This window comes from Meriones unguiculatus, chromosome 7 (assembly GCF_030254825.1).
Source record: "Meriones unguiculatus strain TT.TT164.6M chromosome 7, Bangor_MerUng_6.1, whole genome shotgun sequence".
Lineage (NCBI taxonomy): Eukaryota > Metazoa > Chordata > Mammalia > Rodentia > Muridae > Meriones > Meriones unguiculatus.
The window spans coordinates 104,639,961-104,663,714 of NC_083355.1; the positions used below are offsets into that span (position 1 = coordinate 104,639,961).

The 23,754-nt window shown below is 40.3% G+C and overlaps 1 protein-coding gene across 8 annotated transcripts in view; it reads right to left on the minus strand.

The window, feature by feature from the left end:
• The window catches only part of Eml5 (EMAP like 5), a 109,853-nt gene extending 86,581 nt beyond the window's left edge, over window positions 1-23,272 (minus strand). For all 8 annotated transcript variants that reach the window (XM_060388012.1, XM_060388013.1, XM_060388011.1 and 5 more), the window contains exons 1-3: window positions 22,666-23,272; window positions 4,139-4,298; window positions 203-301 (exon numbers count right to left, since the gene is read on the minus strand). In XM_060388012.1, the coding sequence (XP_060243995.1) occupies window positions 203-301; window positions 4,139-4,298; window positions 22,666-22,862 (456 nt within the window). In that variant the 5' untranslated portion in view covers window positions 22,863-23,272. The remainder of the gene's footprint in view (window positions 1-202; window positions 302-4,138; window positions 4,299-22,665) is intronic.
• Between the last annotated feature and the right edge of the window lie 482 nt (window positions 23,273-23,754).

Genomic DNA, 23,754 nt, shown 5'->3' on the forward strand with positions numbered 1-23,754 from the left:
TTTAGAAAATTGTATTGCCTAAGAAATTCATTCCACATTCCCATTCCCACCCCACCCCCATAACTGTACCAATTCTTTACAAGTTGTACAGCTTTTATGTACTGTGGCTACGGGACAATGACAAGGCAAGAAGACCCTGTGAACTCCCCACCATACTTTTCTTGCCACATATTCATTAGAGAGACCAAAGGAGAGTACTCACTCTGTCTGTATGACCAGGAGCCATAGACAACATTTTCCCCCTCTTCCAGTCCCAAACACAGACTGCATTCTTTGAATCCAGTCCAACTGAAACCAAGCGCTGGATTTTGTCCAAGAAATTCAGGAGGGAATAAAAAGAGAACTCAAATAACTACCAAATTATAAATAGCAAATAAATTCTACTTGTAACATCAAAATATACGCATTCATATTTCAGACACCCTTTAAGGCAGATAGATGTGTTCATCCCATTAATATTTGTACATGCATTTAGTTTTTCATATTAAGTAAAAAGATAGACTTTCAGTTCTATGAATACCCAGGGAGTATCCTATCAAACTCCAGCCAAAAGCTAAAACTTCTAGATAAACTATAAACACATCTTTTAAAAATACTGTTGCACTCTCAAAAAAAAAATGAAAAAAAAAAAAAAAACCTGAAAACAAAACAAAGAATTCTTGGTGAGAATCCTGGAGGGTAGGAAACATTTACTAGGAATATATCAGGTGACGCCTGGCTGCCCTGGTTCTTTGGGTTGCTTTTTGTTTGCTTGTTTGCTGTTTATTTTGCTGAAGACTAAAGAGAAATAAGACAGAAAAGTCTAGGGAATCTACCCAACGTGGGAATTGGAATTGCAGCCTTTCACTACAGAAATAAATTCCTCAGAATAGGAAACAATGAGAAGTAATCCCTTTTTAGAGAGGATGACTGGAAGAAAAAGAAAGATCTCCTATGAACATCTGCAAGTACAACCAGCCTGCTCACTTCAGGGTTGTGAACCCTGAACTGGGAAGTCTCTTTCAGAGTGTGTCTAAAGTCTGGTATGTTTTTGAGAAATTTTAGTAGCACAGTATAGGCAATATAAATCAAATATGGGGTAATACAACTTTTACTACATCCTTTAAAGAATTCCTACAGGTAGAAATCCAAATAAAAATAAGCTACAGAGTAAAAACAAACCAGCCATTTCGGCACAAACATTTCATTTCAGAAAATGAGAGCATAAGTGAAAACAAGCCCAGCAATGAACAAATACACAACACTGGCATTATATCAACAACATATTATAAGTTTAATTTACACAAAGAAATAAAATTAAGATTTCAAACTATCTCCACAAGAATAAAGAGTAGAAAACTATAAAAAGTATCCAGAGATATACAGAGAAAGACAGGACTTGAAATGAAAACTAGATGAAGCTAAAAATTTAGTGGAAGAGTTTAATAAATTAGAAAAAGATGAGACGACACAGTTGACAGGAGTAAGACTGAAAGAATGAAAAAGGTGAGAAGCACGAAAGATGAAATTCTAGCCAAGAAGGAACATCAGGGTCTGAACTTGACCACTGCTATAACATACAGAAAACTACAAAAATGTATGAAACAAATATTTTAACAGTAAGCAAGGCACTGTGAGTCATGAAAGGGGATAGAAGAAATAAAGTGTATTCTACAGCTGACTTCACTTCGGATAGAATTTCTACATTGAAGTACACAAAGGTAGAACCCTTTAGCAGCCAACAGATTTGTTTATTTAAACTGGCAAGGGCCTGGAGTTAACTGCATGCTGGAGAGATGGGGTGGAGAGCTTAGTGTATGAGCCTGAGGAAATGAGTTCAGGTCTCCAGCATCATCTTAAAAGCTGGGCGTTAAGGCATAGCTCTGCAACCCTGGCACTGCGAGGCAGAGATGGGTAAGCCCAAGGGTCTCCTTAGGCCAGTCAGGGTAGTTGAAAATTTGGGCTCTAGATTTAGTAAGAGACCTATCTCAAAACATAAGAAGGCAAAACAAGGGAGGAAGACACCCTAGTGTTGACTTCTGACCTCTACATGTGCCCACACACGTGTGCCTCCCACGCACATGATTTTTAAAGAAATGAAAAGTATGTTTTTATAATATTTGGTTATGTTTTTTTAGATCAATTATAAGGTAAGTTAACCTCCTCCCTCCTCCCATTGTTTTATGACTCTTCAGTCTCTGTTATAGATTTCTATAAATAGACTTTTCTGGCCTTAATTATCCTCAAGAAGAGAGGCTACTAGTATTAATATGTATATTCAGCTCATTTAGGAGAAAACCTTTAGGAAAGGAACATTTAGCCTTACTACCTACTAGGAAGCTTGTCAACTGAATAAATCCTAAATAACCACATATGCTTTCAAATCTATCGGAAAATAAAAACATTAGACAATATTTCCTACTTAATATCTTATGAGAAGTTCATAAACAGGTATGTTTGCTCAAATAGACACTTCAAATTACGATTTTAAAATAACTTCCTTAACTTCACATAAGAAAAATTATTATAAAATAATCTATCTTGGTAGAAGTTCCTTGCATTAAGGTTGAATTCCTTTTGATTTATAAACAACTACCTCCTAAGTTATGTGTTTGAGGCAGAAAAGCACCGCTGTTAAAAATATAAGCTCTGGAGCACGAGAGACCTGGTTCCTGCTCTGGTTTCACTCACTAGCTGTTATTTAACCTGTCTTAGTCTCAGTTTCTTTTTCTGCAAAATAGAGATAACAACAGAATCTACTTCATAGGGTTGTCTTACGGATTAAATGAGATAATGCAGGCTTAGGAAAATGCCTGGTACATAGTGTGTACTCATAGTGCTATGACTTTCTTAGTTTAAAATTTTAATATTATGCCCTCATGAAAACATGATGACAAAAATACAAGTATTCATGATTTCTCATAGCTAAAGCTCAGAGTAGGCAAGACTCAGTGCTTCCAAGTAAAAGTTATGGAAGTAGTTCCTCCTTACAGAAGTCTCAGCAATGCAACGCATTATGTTTAAGGGGAACCTTTAAAAATTAAGAAGACATTATTAACATATAAAGGATACTTACAGACTCTTCTGGTTAAAAACATCTTAAATTTCACAAAACCTTATGTGTAAAGAAATTTTAAACTAATTATGTAGATTTCTTTCATTCTTTTATACTCTTCTGATGTAAGAAAGATTATTTTTCTCTTAAGAAAGAAAATGAAATTCGGATTGGACATAAAAGACTTGAAAGGTAATGGCAGACATGGGACATAAGTTGGGTTTTCACAATTGCTAATCACCATTAAGCCTAGCAACACATTTCAGAGAAGTCCAGTGAAGTCACCACAGATCCCTTACCTGAACCTCACAGGAATCTACCCTACCCAAAGGTGCTCTGCCTCAGAATAACATAAGGCACCTCCTGACTGCCATGTTCTCTAGGATACAGCACAGTAAGTCTATTTTTGGTAGAATCTAGATCTACACCAATAATAAAAAGCAGGTAAGTAAATTTTTCTGAACGTTAGAATTATTTTAAAATCTGACTTAAACACAAAATATTTAGCAATTACAAATTAACCACACCACTTTTAAAATACATTTTAGTCATAACAGCTTCTGTGCAGAACGACAAAAAAAAGTCTTGGCTTATTAGAGGATAATTAGGAAACTGATTGGCCAGTGAGGTGAGATTAAGTTCATTGTTTTGATCTTGATTTTGTATAAAAGTAAGTCATTGATATTGTCTCATTTTCAATAAAAATAAAAATAAAATTATAAGAGAAAAACTTAATGTGACTGAAGGTGAAAATATATACAGCTCTACTCAGAGAAACTTAATTTTCCCAAGGTATCTTCCATATGCCCTTATCTGGAAAATAGTGACAGATAAAATTTTCTGTAACAGCCTAGTGAATGAGAATTTCTTTGGCTTTTAGAATAATTTGATGAAGAAAGTTCTTGGTAATGATGAAATTAATACCCATTATTTTTATTTTTGTTAGCTATGTCATCAACCCATCTCATTTATACTTTAACACCTTTAGATAAACAAATACTTTTTATCAGTGTTTTTCAATTCTATATTATAAACTCATAATGATTTCTTATAGCACGCATTTTAACATCAAAATTGATACAAAGGAGGAAAATTATCACATACCTGTCCATCCAAATCGAAGGCTAAACAAGCTATACCATGTGTATGAACATCCTTAAGAATTGACACGGTCTGGACAGTGTAAGAGTCCCAAACACAGATGTAAGGCTCTTTCCCAACTTGTCCTGTTGCTACCAACACTCTCTCAGGATGCAGTGCAAGACTAAAATATATAAATAAATAAATAAATAAATAAATAAATAAATAATAAGGCTTGAAAATTGCTTATCAAACTTTTAAATTATCAGGTTTGCCTTTAGATAAAAAAGACTTTCAATTGCATTTCTCTACACTAACAGAGACCAACCAAAAAAAAAAAAAAAGAGAGAAAGAAAACAAGAAAATCTAAATTATAGTAGCACCAACAAGAGCAAATACAATAAGAAACTTAAGGGATCACATGAATTCTATCCTGAAATCTAGAACCCAAACTACAAGTCATTTTAAAAGGTCTAAACAGAGGATAAATCACATCAGTTCTAGGCTTAAAAGAATGTAATATTCACAAGATGGCAATGCCTCTTAAATCAATCTAAAATCAAGAGTTCTCATCAAAGTGCCAGTAATGATTAAATAAAAATATTACAGAAAATGTGAACCTACAATTATTATTTGTGGGACTGTAAAATTATACAGCCAGCTTAAAAACAGGTTAGCAGAGTCACTATAGGATACAACAATTCCATTTCTAGATTCATTCCTAAAAGGAGTAAAAACATATGTCCACACAAGATTTGCACATAAGTGCTCATGCCAAAATTATTCATAACAGCAAAAAGCTCAAATGTTCATAACTGAATGGAGAAAAAGACATAAAGTGCTAATAAGATGTTGCAACAGAGATGAACTCTGAAATTTAACACTAGACAGAAGAAAATATATACATAGAGCCACATATTCTACAGATTCATTTAGATGAAACTGTCTGGAATAAGCAACACTCATGTGATAGACTTTTGGGGAAACACAACACACAAATGTCTGCTCACCAGGAATAGGGAACCCACAACAGATCAAAGTAAAGAGCAGGCCACTGTTCAACTTGGTGAACCAAAGTTCTTATTGAGGTCACCAACAGGAGTATGGGGAAGGAGTCACATGGAACAAGGATGAGTCAAAAGCAGCCGTGTCAGTGAAAAGCCCACCCCAACACAGGCAACAACTCACAAAGGCTGCAATGTTGGAGCTCTCTACACAGCTGCAGCAGCTGTCAGTCTGAGTGTCTCCCTCCCGCTCAGCTAGTTAGTCACTTCCTCCATCAATCTTTTACTCTTTTTTATTGTTGACAAAGGACAGATCATTTGTATAACTCCTATGTCAAAAGAGCCTCCCCTTCCCTCCAGGAAAAACAATTCTTCAATTCTGAGGGAAATGGTATACAGCAAAGAGCCATGCCATGTCCAGAGACAGCATTTAACAGCACTCCTCCCCATCCTCCAACATCAATGGGGTCTCCAAAAGAACCTATGACTTCCCTAGCCATGAGTTTTGACCACGCCTACAGTATCAGGCATGAACTCTCTCCTGTGGAACAGATCTCATATTCAATCAAGAGGGGGTTGGTTGTCTCCATACCTAGTATGGTGGCTGAATAAGAATGGTCCCACAGGCTCATAGATTTGAATGTTTGGTTACCAGGGAGTGGCACTTTTTGGAAGAGTTAGGAGGTGTGGCCTTATTAGAGTAGGTGTGGCGTTATTAAAGAAAGTGTGTCACTAGGGTGGGCTTTGAGGTTTCAGAAGCCCAAGCCAGGCCCAGAGACTCCCATCCTGCAACATGTAGATCCGGATGCAGAACTCTGTTATTTCTCTAGGACCATGTCTGCCTACATGCCACCATGCTCCCTCCCACCTTGATGACAAAGAACTAACCTTCTAAAACTGCAAGCAAAAAATGCCTTCCTTTATAACAGTTGCAATGATCATGGTGTGTATCACTGGACACATCTTGTCTAGAAGGTCGATGTTGTAGCAGGCAGGGTCTAGCACTATGTAACAATATAAAACTGTTTCCCTTTTTGACACACCTACACCAGGATTTGTTTTCTTTTTCTTCTACTTTTTAAAATCTTAGCCATTCTGGTTGAGATAATATGGAAACTTAAAGTAGTTCTTAAATTATTTTATCTTCTAAATTATAATGTAAATAAATCATTTTCCTCCCTTTCCTTCTTCCAGTTTCTCCTTGTTATCTCTCAAATTTATGACCTCTTTTTCTTTAATTGTTATTAAATATATATTACTAAATACATAACTGCAACCTTCTTGGTCTATATATAATGTCACACACACACACACACACACACACACACACACACATATATGATCTCAGGGCTGAACACTTGGTATAGGATGACCAGTTGGGAGGTTCTTCCCTGGAGAAAATCATTTCTTCCACTCTCAGCATTCCCCAGTCTCCATAGTTATCTATCTAGGATAGAGTCCCTGCAGGTCATCCCCCTTCCATTTAGCATGATCACTGATGTCATTCTTGTTCAGGTTTTGTTTAGAGAGCCATGTTGAGAAGACTCCATACGTACATCCTCTCTGAGATAGAAGCCTCCTTTTGAGTTGTTGGTCAGAGCTGTCCAAGAGATTCTCAAAACATTATAGCTGTTGCCCTTGGTTGCCTCCTAGAGGTGAAAGGTAAGTCCCTTCTGCTAATGATACCATGTACTTTTGACAGGACCCAAAGGACCTAAGCTAGATCTGATCTGAAAGCCTTCTTCCTGGTACCAGAAGAAGGCACCATCAAGTTTCCAAGAGAGGGAAGCAACCAATAGTCCTACCCAGCTATGACAGCCATGAACCACAATGATCAGCATGGCAACAGAGGCACACATATGTTGGCAATAACTAACATAAGGTCTACAAAATAAGAGGGAAACCACGCATGGTACTGGACGCTTACAATAGTTTTAATCTGTATTTCACTGATGGCTAAAGACGCTGAATATTTTAAAAAGTGTTTACTAGCCATTTGTATGTCTTTTTTTATAAAATATTCTGTTCTATTCTACAGCCCATTTTAAAAACTGGGTTGTTTGTTTTCTTGGTGATTAGTTTTGTTGATGTTGTTTAGTTTTCTGTATATTCTAGATATTAATTCCCTGTCAGATGCAGAGCTGGCAATTTATCCATTTTAAGTTGTGGTTTGTGAAGATAAGAGGGAAGGATGTAGTTTCATTTTTCTGAATGTTGAAATCCAGGTTTCCCAGTACCACTTGTTGAACATGTTGTCTTTCCTCTGATGTGGGTTGTTTTGTTTTGCTTTGTTTTGTTTTGTGTTTTGTTTGTTTGTTTTGTTTGTTGGCATCTCTGTCAAAGATCCAATAGTAATGGTTATGCTGACCAATTTCTCTGTTTTTGTGCCAGAAAAATGATGTTTTTATTACTCTGTATGGCTCTGTAATACAATTTAAAACTAGGCACAGTGATGCCTCCTGCAATATTGTTTTTGTTTAGGACTGCTTTGGCCACTCTTGGTCTTTTGTGCCTCTTCACAACTTGTGAGATTTTTCTTTTCTGTCTGTGGAGAAAGGTCCTGATATTTTGGTTGGAGGTACTTGAATCTGTAGATTGCTTTTAGTAGGATGGCACCCGCCTTCTTTTCTTTTTTGTTCCCTTTTAGAGTTTCCTCAATATAGCCAGAATAATTTTTTAAAGAAAAAATTTCATTTATTATTTTTTACTGGGAGTAGGGCCTGCAACAGAGTATATATGGAGATCAGAGGACAACTTTGTGGAGTCTTTTCAACACTTCTAGTTTTACATGAGTTTTGGGGCTCAAACTCAGGTCATCAGGCTTATATGGCAAGCACCTTTACCTGCTGAGCCATTTCAATGGCCCCAGAGTAATCTTTTAGAACAACATAAATCTGTCATTACTTTCCACTTAGTGAAAACTCTCCAACAGCTTCCCTTGATCTAGAATAAAATCCCATCTGGCATGTTCTCTAGCCTTAATCTTCTATTTTCCCTCTTGTTCACTCTAGCCACATACTCCTTTCTGTCCCATAAAAAGGTCAAGATTATTGTGCTTCAAGTTTTTGTCTAGAATTATCTCCAAAATCTTTGCCTCATTCATCCTTTAGGTCAAAGGTATCATGTACTAAGAAGCTCTCTCTAACTACTCACATTTCAATATATCCTAATTCATTACCCTAGAGGCATTTACAGAAATTATCAACTATTTAGAGCTACTATTGTATATGTTTGATTTTATACTTTCCATTAAAATCTATATGCCAATCAATAGGGCAGAAACTTTGTGAACATTCTTTTATTCACTTATAACCCTAAGCACCTAAAGCAATGATTAGTCCACTGATTGTTGTTATTCAATCAATATTTGCTAACTGAATTTCCACAGAAACCACTAAAGTTAAAAAGAAATTTTGAATAAATTAATCCTCAAACTTATGAACATGCTCTCATCCCATCCTTTATAACAGAAAAAAACTTTAACATCATTTAAAATCATAGGAATTTTTTTTGTAACATTAAGAAAAGCTTCTGTTATAATATTAAGGAAAAACATAATCTATATTTTACATACAGTGTAACCTCAACTGCTCAAGACTGCATATACTAAAAAAGCTCACAAGTGAATAATCTAAAAAAACAATATAGCAATATTCCCAGATTGCAAGATTGTGGGTAAATATTTTCCTGTGGCTTTAAGTTTTCTATAATAAGTATTACTAACTTAAAATAGCAATAAAACTCTGAGAACTTTAAAGACCTTTCATAATCTCTATTATGTCAATTTCAAACTTCTACATAGTCTTTAAAAAATATAGCTATCAAAACTACCTTTTGTAAAGGCTTAGCTTCTCAATCTAGCACCCTAGTTTCAGGTAAGATTTCTGCTCCCAGGTCTCATGTTTTATGTGTTAAAGATATTGTCCATTAGTTAACTAACAACCAGCAAAGTCTCACTCAACCAACTGTGGCCTCTAGTGCTAGTCACCTATGCTATAAAATTAGTCTTATTCTTTCTATGCTGGGTTGGAATTCTACCCTGCTCCCTGATGACCTACACCACCTATAGATGACAACCACGTAGCAGTCAGACCTGGTTATATCCCTGGTGGCTAAGTCCTATGAGACGCATACTTAAAGATCACCTGTGCCGCTACCGTCCCCAACCACGTACTGGTGTGAGTAGGAAATACAACCCTCCACACTAGGGGCAGTGGAGTATAGTACTGTAGATCCTGACCAAGTACTCACAAAGGACGCAAGGACACAGATTCAATACAAGGTTAAGGAGAACGAATGAATGCCGTCTTCAGGTAGGAAGTGAAGCTGGCACACACTAGGGTGGATATAAACATGGTTTGCTTTAATCCCAGGTGTGGGGTGGGACTGATTCACAGGGTCCACAGCAGCAGACTATTTGCCTCAGGCCAGCTCTGAGAGGAGCTTTTTGCCAGCTGCAGAGAGTTTAAATCTGAGGACTCTGGAGAGGGAATAAATGCCAGAGCTCTGAGGAAGAAGAAGGCTCCTGCTGCTTCCCCCTGTGGCTCCTGGTTGCTGTTGATGCAGTGAGACAAGAAGTTGGAGATCTCCTGAAACCAGAATTGGACTAGCTCCAAGGAACCCAGCAACTCTAACCAGCAGGAAGCAGCTAAGAGAACTTTGCGCCCTCTCCCACTAACCCTTTCTCTCTCCTGCCTGGTTTTGGGGTGTTAGAAGGAATAGGGTGGAGTAGGGAGAAAGAGATAAAAATGTAAATAAAAGTTTTAAAAAGCTCACCAACACAATGTCCACATTATTTTTCCCTCTCCCCTCTCTCCTTTCCTGTTCTCGCCATTGCTCATTCTCCCCGGCTACCTGCTTCCTGGCTGGCCTGAAGTGAGAGCCTCTTCTGCCATTTACATTGCACCATGATATTCTGCCCTGCCTCAGGCCCCAGGCAACAAAAGACCATCCAAACTCCAACTGAAACCTCTAAAAACCATAAGCAAAAATACTGATTTCCTCCTTTAAAATTTCTTTCTCAGATGCGGTGTCACAACTATGTAAAGTTGACTCACAGTGGGAAGCAGAGCCTGTATTTCGAGTGAGGCCAGGCCAGCCAGGACCACACGGAGAAGCCCTGTCTCAAAAGCCACAGATGAAAAATAAATAAATCTGTACTTTTTCGTAAGTTTTCAGGTAATGTTCCCATCACCAATCTGAAGACCCCACTGTGAGTAGTAAGAATCTAGGGCTGCCAGCCACATGCCATTGTTTGGTTCTTTGCTTTAAATAACAAAGTAAAATGGAAGCTGCTGGAATATCTTAAAGGGTGCTAGTTTTATGTTTTCATAACAGCCCATTTTGACTTTTTTCTGGACCTCCTTTCCCCTGACCATTTGACCATAATGCTCTCCTGGGCAGGTCTTATAACTATAATATAATAACCACAGACACCTAACATCTTGACTAATGGGAAGCAGGCTTGGTCATATCTGATGTCTCCACACCCCGTACTAGTCCTCCTGCTTCTCTGGCCACAATTTTGTTATTTCATTCTTCACCTCCCCTGCTTTGAATATTGAAGCACAACAGAAATCCAGTTTCAGATCCACTTTCTGTCTATACTTGCTAACCTGGTAACTTTATTGGGAGTCACGGATTTACTACTTAAATGCTGATAACACCCAATTTATACTAGCCATACCAGACTGTTTCCATGAGTTACAGACATACGTGTCCAGCTGTATGATTCCAAATCCCATTTACTTGTGTATGAGGAATCTCAAATCGAACTCTTCTAACACAGGGCTTCTCATTTTTCCAGTTCTCCACAAGAGAAAATATTTCTCACAATCTTTCTCAACTAAGTAAATGCTAACTCCAATTCTCCTGATGTTCTGATCAAGATTTTATGATCCTTATTGTCTTCCTTTTCTCTCATAATTTACATCTGATTTATTAATCAATCCTGCTGTTCCTATCATTAAAATACATTCAGAATTTTTTTTCCTCATTGTTTTCACTGTTACTCCTCTCAATATCTCGACTGGTCTAAACCACTGACACTTCTGGAATGAAAAACTGCAACAGTCTCCCTCAGTGGTTTCCCTACTTTCCTGCTGCCCCTCTTCTCCAGTATACTCTTAATAGAGATAGAAACCACTGTGATTTTGTTATTCTCCAAGCCAATCACTTCATTAAATTGCTGTCTTAGTGTTCTATTGCTGTAAAGAGACACCATGACCATGGCAACTTTTATAAAAGAAAATATTTAATTGGGGCTTGCTTACAGATTTAGAGGTTTAATTCATTATCAGCAGGGTGGGGAGCATGGTAGCACACAGACGGACATGGTGCTGGAGAAGTAGCTAAGAATTCTACATCTAGATCCAAAGGCAGCATGAAAAAAGAGGCACTGGGCCTGGCTTGAGCTTTTGAAACCTCAAAGCCCAACCCCAGTGACACACTTCCTCTAACAAGGCCACACCTACTCCTAGGCCAAACCTCTTATTCCTCTCAAGTAGTGCTACTCCCTGATGACTAAGCATGCAAATCAACAAGCCAATGGGGACCATTCTAATTCAAACCACAACTGTTAAAACAACTTCCTCAGAGAGAAAGCCAAAACTCTCTCAGCAAGGTCCTACAAAATCTGTTTCATCTAATCTTTACCTCATTGAACCTAAGTCCATGCTACTCCAGCCACACAAATTCTCTCACTGTTCATCAAATTCATTAGGACTTCTACTTCAGACCTTCTATACAGAACACTCCCTTTGCTATTCTATCCTTTACTCAGATTTCTACACGGCATAGCTCCCCACCCCAACCCCAGTCTCTAATCATCCTAACAATGAGGCTTCCCTTCCATCCTATCTGAACACCTACTTAAAATGTTCTCAATAGTTCTGCTCCCCTCTCTCTCTCTCTCTCTCTCTCTCTCTCTCTCTCTCACACACACACACACACACACACACACACACACACACACAACACCAATAAAATACTATTCAGCTGGGGATCCAAGATGGCAGTGACCAGTTGGTACCTTATCTGTGGGGCAGAATATCTGAAACTCTGAAATCAGTGAGTGGAGGGGCAGCTGAAGCCAGAACACTGACACTGAGGCTTCCTGGGCGAGAGGGGACAATCTGTGAGCTGAGACCATTTGGATCCAGGTCACCCGGGGAGTTCTCTGGGACTGAGTGGCAAATATTCAATCCCCCTGCACTTTCCCTTGTCGGGCCTACCTCCTCAATGGAGGCGGCCCACAGTGCCCATTGCTCCTAGCACACAACTCCCTGCTTGGTATCTGAGACAGGGAAGGCAGGCCTCCCAGCTCCTCAGTGGCAAACTGCCAGCTGGACCAGCCTCCCAGGTCCCAGGTCCATGAGCATCTGTATGGGCCCTGCAGGGCCTCCCAGTCCTTCAGTGGCGGGCAGCTGGCTCTATGGGCTGCCAGGTCACCAAGGTCCGTGAGCAGCTGTACAGACTCCCCAGGGCCTCCCAGCAGGCATCTGTACCAGCGGCTCCCAGTTCTGCTGCAGAGGCTGGACACCCAGTGAACCCTATACCAGCCTCCCAGTTCTGTGGCTGCAGCACCACTGGGCTGATGGATCTCCTACACTGGCATTTGCCCCGGGAGGCCCAAATCTGAGAGTATAGAACAGGGGGAACCCCTGTGCTTTCTGATTAAGCCCACTAGAGAGTTGAGTGTGCCTTCAAGTGAGTGCGTGCAGAGCCCCAGATCCAGGGTCCCTCTACAGAAGCATCCAGACATCAGATCCCTCCCACCCATAGCACCACTGTGGGCAACATAGGGATCCTTGGGACAGCTTTCTCAACACTGAAGCCCCTGTTCTGTGGGTCTACCAGTGGAGGCCGGGCAAACAATTCCTGGAGCCCAGACAGAATATCAGAAGGAGAGTATGACAGACCTGTAGGCCACTGAGGTATTCAGGGAACCTGCGCACACACATTGCGCCAGTGAACAGTGCCAGCACCAGCACCCCCTCCTGCGCCTGCACCCCTCCCCTGCCCCACATTCCAGGCATCTACACTCTCTAGCACCCTGTCCTTCAAGGCACATTTCCATGTACACCGCTATGCTTGTTCGCCCGCACTGCAACCGTCCTCCCTTAGGTACAGCTGAAACACCAACACACACTGTCAAACCACTGGACCTCTCTCATCTTCCTGAAGAATACTCCAGATGCCAGAGAAAGACGACCCAGTCCAAAGTACAGACTACAAGAAAAAACAGCGAAGGTTATGGATAAGCAGATGACCACAGGCTGGTGTAGGAACACATCCAACAAAAATCTGGACATCATGGCTTCACCAGCAACCCCCCAAATCAATGGATATTCATCAAAAACACAGGAAAATTATTTTAAAGCTATGCTTATCCAGTTATTAAGGGCACATAAAGAAGAAACAAACAAATCTCTCAAAGAAATAGCCACACAAATGGAGGCAAATAAAGAGGAAATGAACAAAGCTCTCAAAGAAATACAGGCAAATACAGCCAAACAAATAGAGGCACAAGTAAAGGCAAAATTAGTGGCATATAGAGAGGAAACGAACAAATCATCATGGAAAGACATGAATCCACATTCAAATTGATGAAGGAAATGGTGCAAGGCATATAAACGGAATTAGAATCAATAAAGAACACACAAACAGAGAAAACCCAGAAGCTGGAGAACTTAGAGAAAAGATCAGGAACCACAAAAGTAAGCATCACCAATAGAATACAAGGCATGCTGAAGATACACTTGCAGAAATTGATATATCTCTCAAAGAAAAAGTAAAATCAGTAAAGTTCCAAACACAAACATCCAAGAAATCAAGGACACCATGAAAAGATGAAATTTAAGAATAATAGGAATGGATGAAAAAGAAGAGTCCAGGCTCCAAGGTCCAGAAAATATTTTCAAGAAAATCACAGAAAAATTTCCCAACTTAAAGAGATGTCCATAAACATACAAGAGGCCTACAGAACACCAAATAGACTAGACCAGAAAAGAAACTCCTCACGTCACATCATAGTCAAAAACAGAAAAAGAAAAAAAAATATTAAAAGCAGTAAGGGGAAAAGGCCAAGTAATATATGAAGGTAGACCTATCAGAATCACACTGGACTTCTCATCAGAAACTATGAAAGCCAGAAGCACCTGGGGAGATGTCAAGCAGACTTTAAGACACCACAGATGCCAACCCAGACTACTATACCCTGCAAAGCTTTCAATCAACATAGATGGCGAAAACAAAATAAATATTCTGTGACAAAACTAAACTTAAACAATATCTACACAGCAACCCAGCCCTACAGAAGATCAGAAGATACTAGAAGGAAAACTCTAATCCAATGAAAACAGCTACACCCAAGAAAACACAGGATATAGATAACTTCACAACAAAAAAAAAAAATTAAAAGAAAACAAGCAATGAAACACAGTAACACTACCAACTCCACAATAAAAAACAAAACCAAAAAACTAATATTCATTGGTCACTATTATCTATCAACGTCAATGGACTCAACTCTCCAATAAAAAGATACAGATTAACAGAATGGTTACAGAAACAGAATCCAACATTCTGCTTCATCCAAGAAACACACCTCTGCAACTAAAAAAAAACACTACCTCAGAGTAAAGGGCTGGAAAAATGTTTTTCAAGCAAACAGACTCAGAAAAGAAGCTGGGGTAGCTATCCTAATATATAATAAAATAGACTTGCAACCAAAATTCATGAAAAAAGATGAGGAGAGTCACTTCATGCTCATCAAAGGAAAACTCCACCAGGAGGACATCACTATTCTAAACATCTATGCCCCAAATACAAGAGCACCTACATTTGTAAATGAAACATTATTAAAGCTTAAATCACACATCAACCCCAACATCTTAATAATGGGAGAATTCAACACTTCACTCTCACCAAGGGGCAGATCATCCAGACGGAAACTAAATAGGGAAATAATGGCACTTACAGAGGTCCTAAATCAAATGGACCTAATAGATGTCTACAGAATTTTTCACCCAAATTCAAAAGAGTATACCTTCTTTTCAGCACTTCATGGAACCTTTTCCAAAGTAGACCATATAGTTGGTCACAAAGCGAGCCTCAACAGATACATCTGACCACCACAGACTAAAGCTGGACCTCAACAACAACAGAAAGAGCAAAAAGCCTACACACACCTGGAAACTGAACAACTCGATACTCAATGACAGCTGGATTAGGGAAGAAATAAATGAAGAAATTAAAGACTTAGAATTCGATGAAAATGAAGGCAGAACATAACCCAAACTTACAGGACACAATGAAAGCAGTGCTAAGAGGAAAATTATTACAGCACTAAGTACCTTCAAGAAGAAATTTGCAACATCTCATACAAGCATCTTAACGGCTCACCTGAAAGCACTAGGAAAAAAAAGAGAAGCAGACATACCCAAGAGGAGTAGACAGCTGAAATAATCAAACTCAGGGCTGAAATCAATAAATTAGAAACAAATAAAACAATTCAAAGAATCAATGAACCAAGAGTTGGTTCTCTGAGAAAATCAACAAGATAGACAAACTCTTAGTCAAACTAACTAAAAGGCAGAGAGAAACTATCCAAATCAGCAAAATCAAAAATGAAAAAAGGGACATAACAACAGATACTGAGGAAATCCAAATAATCATTAGGTCTTACTACAAAAGCCTAAATGCCACAAAAAAAATCTAAATGAAATGGACAATTTTCTTGATAGATTCCAATTAACAAAATTAAATCAAGATCAGGCAAATAAATTGAATAGTCCTATATCCCCCAAGGAAATAGAAGCAGTCATCAAAAGTCTCCCTTCCAAAAAAAGCCCAGGCCCAGATGGTTTCAGCACAGAATTCTACCAGACCTTCAAAGAGGAGCTAACTTCAATTCTCTTCAAACTACTCCACAAAATAAAAACAGAAGGAATATTACCAAACTCATTCTATGAAGCCACAGTCACCTTGATACCTAAACTAAAGACCCAATAAAAAAGAGAACTTCATATTTATCTTTCTTATGAATATTGATGCAAAAATACTCAATAATATACCTGCAAACTAAATTCAAGAACACATAAAAGATATCATCCACTATGACCAAGTAGGCTTCATCCCAGGCATGCAGGGGTGCTTCAATATATGGAAATCCATCCATGTAAACTACCATATAAACAAACTAAAGGAGAAAAACAAACTAAAGGAGAAAACCACATGATCGTCTCCTTAGATGCTGAAAAAGCATTTGACCAAAAATCCATTCATGTTTAAAGTCTTGGGGACATCAGGGATACAAGGCACATACTAAACATAGTAAAGACAATATACAGCAAGTCTATAGCCAACATAAAGCTAAACGAAGAGAAAGTTAAATCAATCCCACTGAAATCAGGGACAAGGCAAGGCTGCAAACTCTCTCTCTATCTCTTCAACATAGTACTTGAAGTTCTAGCTAGAGCAATAAGACAACTAAAGGAGATCAAGGAAATACAAATTGGAAAGGAAGAAGTCAAATTATCATTGCTTGCAGATGATATGATAGTATACATGAGAGACCCCAAAAATTCAACCAGAGAACTCCTTCAGCTGATAAACACTTTCAGCAAAGTGGCTGGATACAAAATTAACTCAAAAAAATCAGTAGCCCTCCTGTATACCCAAGACAAAAGGGCCTAGAAAGAAATTAGGGAAACAACACCCTTCACAATAGCCACTAATAACATAAAATATCTTTGTGTGACTCTAACCAAGCAAGTAAAAGACCTGTTCAAAAAAAACCTTCAAGTCTCTGAAGAAAGAAATTGAAGAAGATATCAGAAGATGGAAAGATCTCCCATGCTCATAGATCAGTAGGATTAACATAGTGAAAATGGCCATCCTGCCAAAAGCAATCTACATATTCAATGCAATTCCCATCAAAATACTAACACAATTCTTTACAATCCTGTACAACAACAGATCACCTGGAGTGGAGGCATCCCTGATATCAAGCTGTACTACAGAGCAATAGTAATAAAAACTGCATGGTATTGGCATAGAAACAGAATGGTGGATCAATGAAATCAAATAGAAGACTCAGAAATAAACCCACACACCTACACATACTTGATTTTTGACAAAGAAGCTAAAACTATAAAATAAAAAAAAAAAAGCATCTTCAACAAACGGTGCTGGTCTAACTGGATGTCTATATGTAGAAAAATGCAAATAGATCCATATTTATCACCCTGCACAAAACTAAAGTCCAAGTGGATCAAAGACCTCAACATTTAACCCAGACTAAATCAGTTGGAAGAAAAAGTGAGGAAGAGCCTAGAACTCATTGGCACAGGAGACAACTTCCTGAACAGAACACCAACAGCACAGGCTCTAAGATCAACAACAGTCAATAAATAAAACCTCACAAAACTGAAAAGCTTCTGTAAAGCAAAGGACACTCTTGTCAGAACAAAACGACAGCCTACAGACCAGGAAAGGATTTTCACCAACCCTATATTTGACAGAGGGCTAATGTCCAGAATATATAAAGAACTAAAGAAGTTAAAAAGCAACAAATCAACTAATCTAATTAAAAAATGGGGTACAGAGCTAAACAGAGAATTCTCAATTAAGGAATACTGAACTGTAGAGAAATACTTAAAGAAATGCTCAACGTCCTTAGTCATCTGGGAAATGCAAGTCAAAACGACCCTGAGATTTCACCTTACACCCATCAGAATGGCTAAGATCAAAAACTCAAGAGATAACGCATACTGGAGAGGCTATGGAGAAAGGGGAACCCTCCTCCATTGCTGGTGGGAATGTAAACTGGTACAACCACTTTGGAAATCAATCTGCCACAATTAGGAATAGTGCTTCCTCAAGATCCAGCTATACCACTCCTAGGCATAGATCCAAAAGATGCTCAAGTACACAACAAGGACATTTGCTCAACCATGTTCATAGCAGCTTTATTCGTAATAGCCAGAACCTGGAAACAACCCAGACGTCCCTCAACAGAGGAATGGATATAGAAATTGTGGTACATTTACACAATGGAATACTACTCAAGCAGTTAAAAACAAGGAAATCATGAAATTTGCAGGCAAATGGTGAGATCTAGAAAAGATCATTCTGAGTGAAGTATCCCAGAAGGAGAAAGACACACATGGTATATATTCACTTATATCGACCTATAAGATATGATAAACATAATGAAATCTATACACCTAAAGAAGCTAAACAAGAAAGAGGACCTGGGGTAAGATGATCAATCCTCACTTAGAAAGGCAAATGGGATGGACATTGGATGTAGGAGAAAACAAGTAACAGGATAGGAGCCTACCACAGAGGGCATCTGAAAGTCTCTACCTAGCAGTGTATCAAAGCAGATGCTAAGACTCATAACCAAACTTTGGGCAGAGTACAGGGAATTTTATGAAAGAAGCAGGAGTTAGTAAGATCTGGAGAGGACAGGAGCTCCACAAGGAGAGCAACAGAACCAAAAAATCTGGGCCCAGGCGTCTTCTCTGAGACTGATACTCCAACCAAGGACCATTCGTACACATAACCTAAAACCCCTGCTCAGATGTAGCTCAGTTTCCAAGTGGGTATCCTAATAAGGGGAATAGGGACTGTCTCTGACATGAACTCAGTGGCTGGCTCTTTGACTCCCCCCCAACCCCCCGCCACTGGGGTAGCAGCCTTACCAGGCCACAGAGTAGGACAATGCAGCCAGTCCTCATAAGCTAGGGTCAGATGGAAGGAGAAGGACCTCCCCTATCAGTGGACTTGGAGAGGAGCATAGGAGGAGATGAGGGAGGGAGGGTATGAATGGGAGGGAAGGAAGAAGGCGTCTATACTGGGATACAAAGTGAATAAACTGTAATTAATATAAAAAGTAAAAAATGCTATGCAGCTATAAAGAGAACAAAATTCTATCCACTTTTGACAACATGGATGGAACCTGATATCACTGTTAATTGAAATAAAACAAACTACAAGATCTCACCTATATATGGAATTGTTTTTTTAAATTGATCTCATACTTGATAATAGAATGGTAGTTACAAAAGACTAGGGAAAATAAGGCAGAAAAGAGGGATAGGAAAAGGATGATCAGCAAGTCCCAAGTCCTAGGAATAAGGACTCTGGGGCTCTATTACACAATAGGATGGCTACAGTTAATGAATGTGCTCTGTACGTCATACAACTAGAAGGATTTTTTAATGTTTTCCCTGAAAAATTAAAACAAAAGAAACAATAAATGTTAAATTAAAGGACACAAGTATTTTTACACAAATTTAAACATTATACAATAGATACACATATGTACAATTTTTGGTTTTAAAATTTTAAAAAGCATCTTAACGGGGGCACGATCAAATGTGTCAAGTGACGACAAAAATTCAAAAAAGTGTGGATTGATTAGTAGCCATTTGATTTGGCAATGTCTAAATCAATGGCTATAGCAAAACAGAACCAAAGGTAAATGTGATGGGTGGGGAATAAAAGTAGTAAAACTACCTTCAGATATTCTATTATAACACAAGAGCATGACATATGAGAGTACTGTTTCCCAGAATAGTTAAGTCTTTAAGAAAAATAGGGAGAAATAGTCTTTTGAAGGAATAGATGGAATTAGTTTTAAAATATTTCAAGTTCTACATCTATAAAATGTGGAGAACTGAGTAAACCAGAGGCTAAGGTGAAAACACACTGTTAACTCTATCCCATCCGTGGCCCTTCCTGTACACATGATTTGGAAAATTTCTACAATATCTGCTACTTTGGAAAATAAATGTTGATGGGCAATAAATGACAAGAACATAAAGACTATCAAATCCTCTGGGGAAACTAACTATCAAAAGTTTCAAAATACGAACCAGGCCATTGATAAGCATCTTATGCTAAGAACAGAACTAACAACTGTCCAAAAACCGTTGCAAATAGCTAATAGAGAAGCTGCAGCAACAGTACTTGAAACACATACACACACAAGGAAGAGAAAAAGTCCTGTGTTGTTGTTACGTAGAAGTTCACTTCCAAGTATCAACACGTTTCTGAAATAAATACCTGCAAGGGATAAATGACTGGAGAAGTATAATACACACAGATAAGGGCAAAAGAAGGCAGACAACTATAAACGACGTAATAACATGATGTGATGTCATACAAAACCGCCTTGAGCCATCTTAGATGACATTGAGATTATAGAAACATCAAACAAATAACAGACTTGTCAAAATTTACAGCAACACAGCACTTACAGTTTTCAAACCAACTGACAGTTTCTGGTTCACTTTACAACAGTCTTAGCCTCATTACATTTCACCAACAAATCACAAGTAAATTTTCAGCAGATATGAAAATTTGAGATTGTACAGTCCCAAAGGCATGGTGGAGGCTTTTATTATCATTCACTTGTTTATTAGACACTGAAGTGAAGGTTTTCTAGATTGTGGTTTTTGGAGAGGAATCGAGAAGCAATTTTATTCTTCTCAAATTAGGAATTTCTGTTGTGGTGGTATCGGGGCTTCAGACCTGGTGTACATCCAAAATCACTAGCTTGAACATAAATCATAGTAACCACTGATCTTACTATTTGCCCTCAGTTTTACTTCCCACCAATCCTGTCATGTCTGTCCTTCTCCATGGATTGGGTCTCTAGCTTTACAGGACTCCATGAAGTAGCCTTGAGTACCAGCCTCCCTCCAGATCTTATTCCGCTAAAAACAGTAAGAGGTGCAAGGGTGAAGGATGCTGAGTGCAGCTGCAGTGAGAGCCACATTATTTCGAGGCTTTCCAAGTCCTGATGTGCTTTATGTGAGGGAGACAAGGTTATAGCTTCATTCTGCTAGGACCAGAGGCTGTGCTGGAAGTCACACTGCTGGAAGTTTTTACTCTTTGGTCCTACTACAGCTCGGGCCTCACACATGTTAAGCGCTGGATCACTGAGCTTCACTGACTGCGGCTTTTATATTTCACTTCAGTAAAAGGTAAAGAAAGGCATACTTTTGCCTTCTGCACGAGTTGTGCAACCCATATATATATATATATATATATATCCCATATATTGCCAAAAACTACAAAACGACAAACATACTCTACATGTCTGTGATTTGCTACAAGCGATACATTCTTATATAATTTATGACAACTTAAAAAGATCTGGAAAGTTGTCCTGGATGGTAAAATCTGAACCATCGGTGTAGTAAGGATTGTGGCACAAATTTAATACAAGACAAAGAATATTACTGAGAAATCAAAGTGCTTTAGAAATTTTATTTCAGAAAGTAATGACAGATTATTCTTGTGGAATAAAAATGGTCAAACATGAAAGCCTGTCTTTATTTTTCAATTCAGTGCTTGACCTGAAAGCACAGAAATCATCCCAATAATTGCTCAGTTATTTCACAGCAGAAGACACGGCATTCATAAATGTGATGACAGTGGCCTTACTAATAAAAGCGTTTTCATCAGTTTTATTCCCCTTATGTATGTGCAGAGAGCTAACATAACAAACTTCCTGGAGTTTCAGCACCAGAGTTTTTGCTCATGAGGCATCAAACCACGATACGGATTTGAAGTACCTAATTTGAATCTTTTGAAACATCCATGACGGAATAAAATCAAACCTGATCACAGAACCTGTGTCAAGCACTCAGAAGCAGCACAAACACACTGCCAAAATTTTCTGTAATACATTCATTGTGATGGAGGACAAAATGTGCTTGAGGAATAACAATTCTAACGGTCCCAACTTTAACTCAAAAGTTCTTCTGAGATGTTGAAAATTACCCTTTATACATCCTTATAAAAGAAATGTAAACATCACGACCAACGTTAAAGGTGCAGATCAATTAAGAGCAAAAAACATACACCTTGTGGTTGAAAACTACAAATAGGAAAGAAAACATTATTTTGATGAAGATAAACAACAGAACTGGAAATCAGTGTGGGGTTATTTCTCAAATAAGACATACTCTCAAATCGTCTTCCAGTGTGTGCATTTTAACCTCCAGTGACTTGCCTCGAGTTCCTTTGCTCGCTACTGATAATTGCTGGTACCCTGAACTACTAACTAGGGCCAAGAGTTGAGTACCCTCCTGGACGCTGTGTGACGCGCTCCCCAGATCCGGCCTCCGCTTTGCGGAGCTTGGGTTCGTCTTCTCTTAAACATTTCCCACCCCTGGCCCTATAAGCGTTCTTTTTGACAGGAAATCAATCACGGGGGTCTAAAAGAGAAAAAACGACCCGTCGACAAGCCTCCCGATTTTGATGGAATGGGAAAGGTCACAAGGCCATTCACGCGAATGACCTGCAGGGCGTCCTTCCGATGCGCAGGAGGCTCCCCTGGAGGAGGAAGATGCGGAAAGCGGAGCGCTGAAGCGGGTGGGCTCCGGACCGGGGAGACGCACGCCGCTTCCCTGGGCGACGCTCCTCTGCGGGAGCCGCCACGACTTGCAGAAGGACAGGCGGGTGCAAACTCCGAGAGCGCTCGGCGGGGGTGACAGCGCCCGCCCGCGCCCGCCCCCGAGCCCGTACCTGATGATGTCGTCGCTGTGGCCGCGGTAGAACTTCTGCCGGTGCTCGCGCGGGCTGTACACCACTCCGACCCCCGCCACGAAGTACACGATCTCCTTCGCCGCCGTGTAGTAGAGGTTGTTGCGGCACTGGTGGCCCCGGTAGCCGTACACCCACTCGAGCCGCAGGTGGCAGCTCGGGGCGCTCCGGGCCGCCATGTCCGGGCGCCCACCCGTCGCCGCGGCCCGGGCCCCGCGGGTCGCCGCCGGGGCCGGGGGACGAAAGCTCTCCCGCTTGGCGGCCGGGACGCTCCTCTAAGCCGAGCCCGGCAGGTGCATCTCGCCCGGGTCGCCGCCTCAGCCCACGGGCGGGAGGAAGAGCCTCGCCTCGCCGAACATGCCGAGGGCCGCGGGCGCCGCCGGCCGTCCCGGGGCCTCGCGCGTCTCGGGGCTCACCGCGTCCCCTCCGCCCGGCGCCTAGGCTGGGAGACAGCCGAGCGGGGTGCGGGGGTGCGCCTCCGGCCCGCGGCTTCGCAGCCGGCCCCGAGCACCGGGCTCCCCGCCCGGGTCACCTGCGGCGCTCGCGTCTAGCCGCTGCCTCGCCTCCACTGCCCGGCGGTGCCGCGCCGCGCGCTCCCGAGCCCAGCTGTGTGGCGGGCGGGCGGAGACGCCTGGCCCCGCCCCCGGGTGCTCTCGCCCCGCCCTTCTCCGCGAGCTTGCCACGCCTCCCCGGTAGCCCCGCCCCTGCTGGAGTTGAGCGGAATTTGGGGGCTCCCTGCTCTACCCCAGACCGTTGCTAACCCGGTAACCTGGGTTCCTCACCCAGCCCCTCAGATCTGGATTCCTGTTGCTAGGCTTTCTTGCCTAAGAAGCTCTGGGGACCCCGCACGCCCTTTTACAGTGACCTCAGCTGGTTCATATGTCTGGGAATTAACACCAGAATGTTAACTTCATCCTTTAACCACCTCCTCCATACCATATGTGTGTGTTTTTGCTTATCATAGTGTTCTCTGGTTCAGAAACTTGGCAAAGATGAAATCCGACCTCACAGATGTACACATGTCCTAATAAATAGCAGTGACTCCTGGATTTGTTACTACTGTTGATGAAT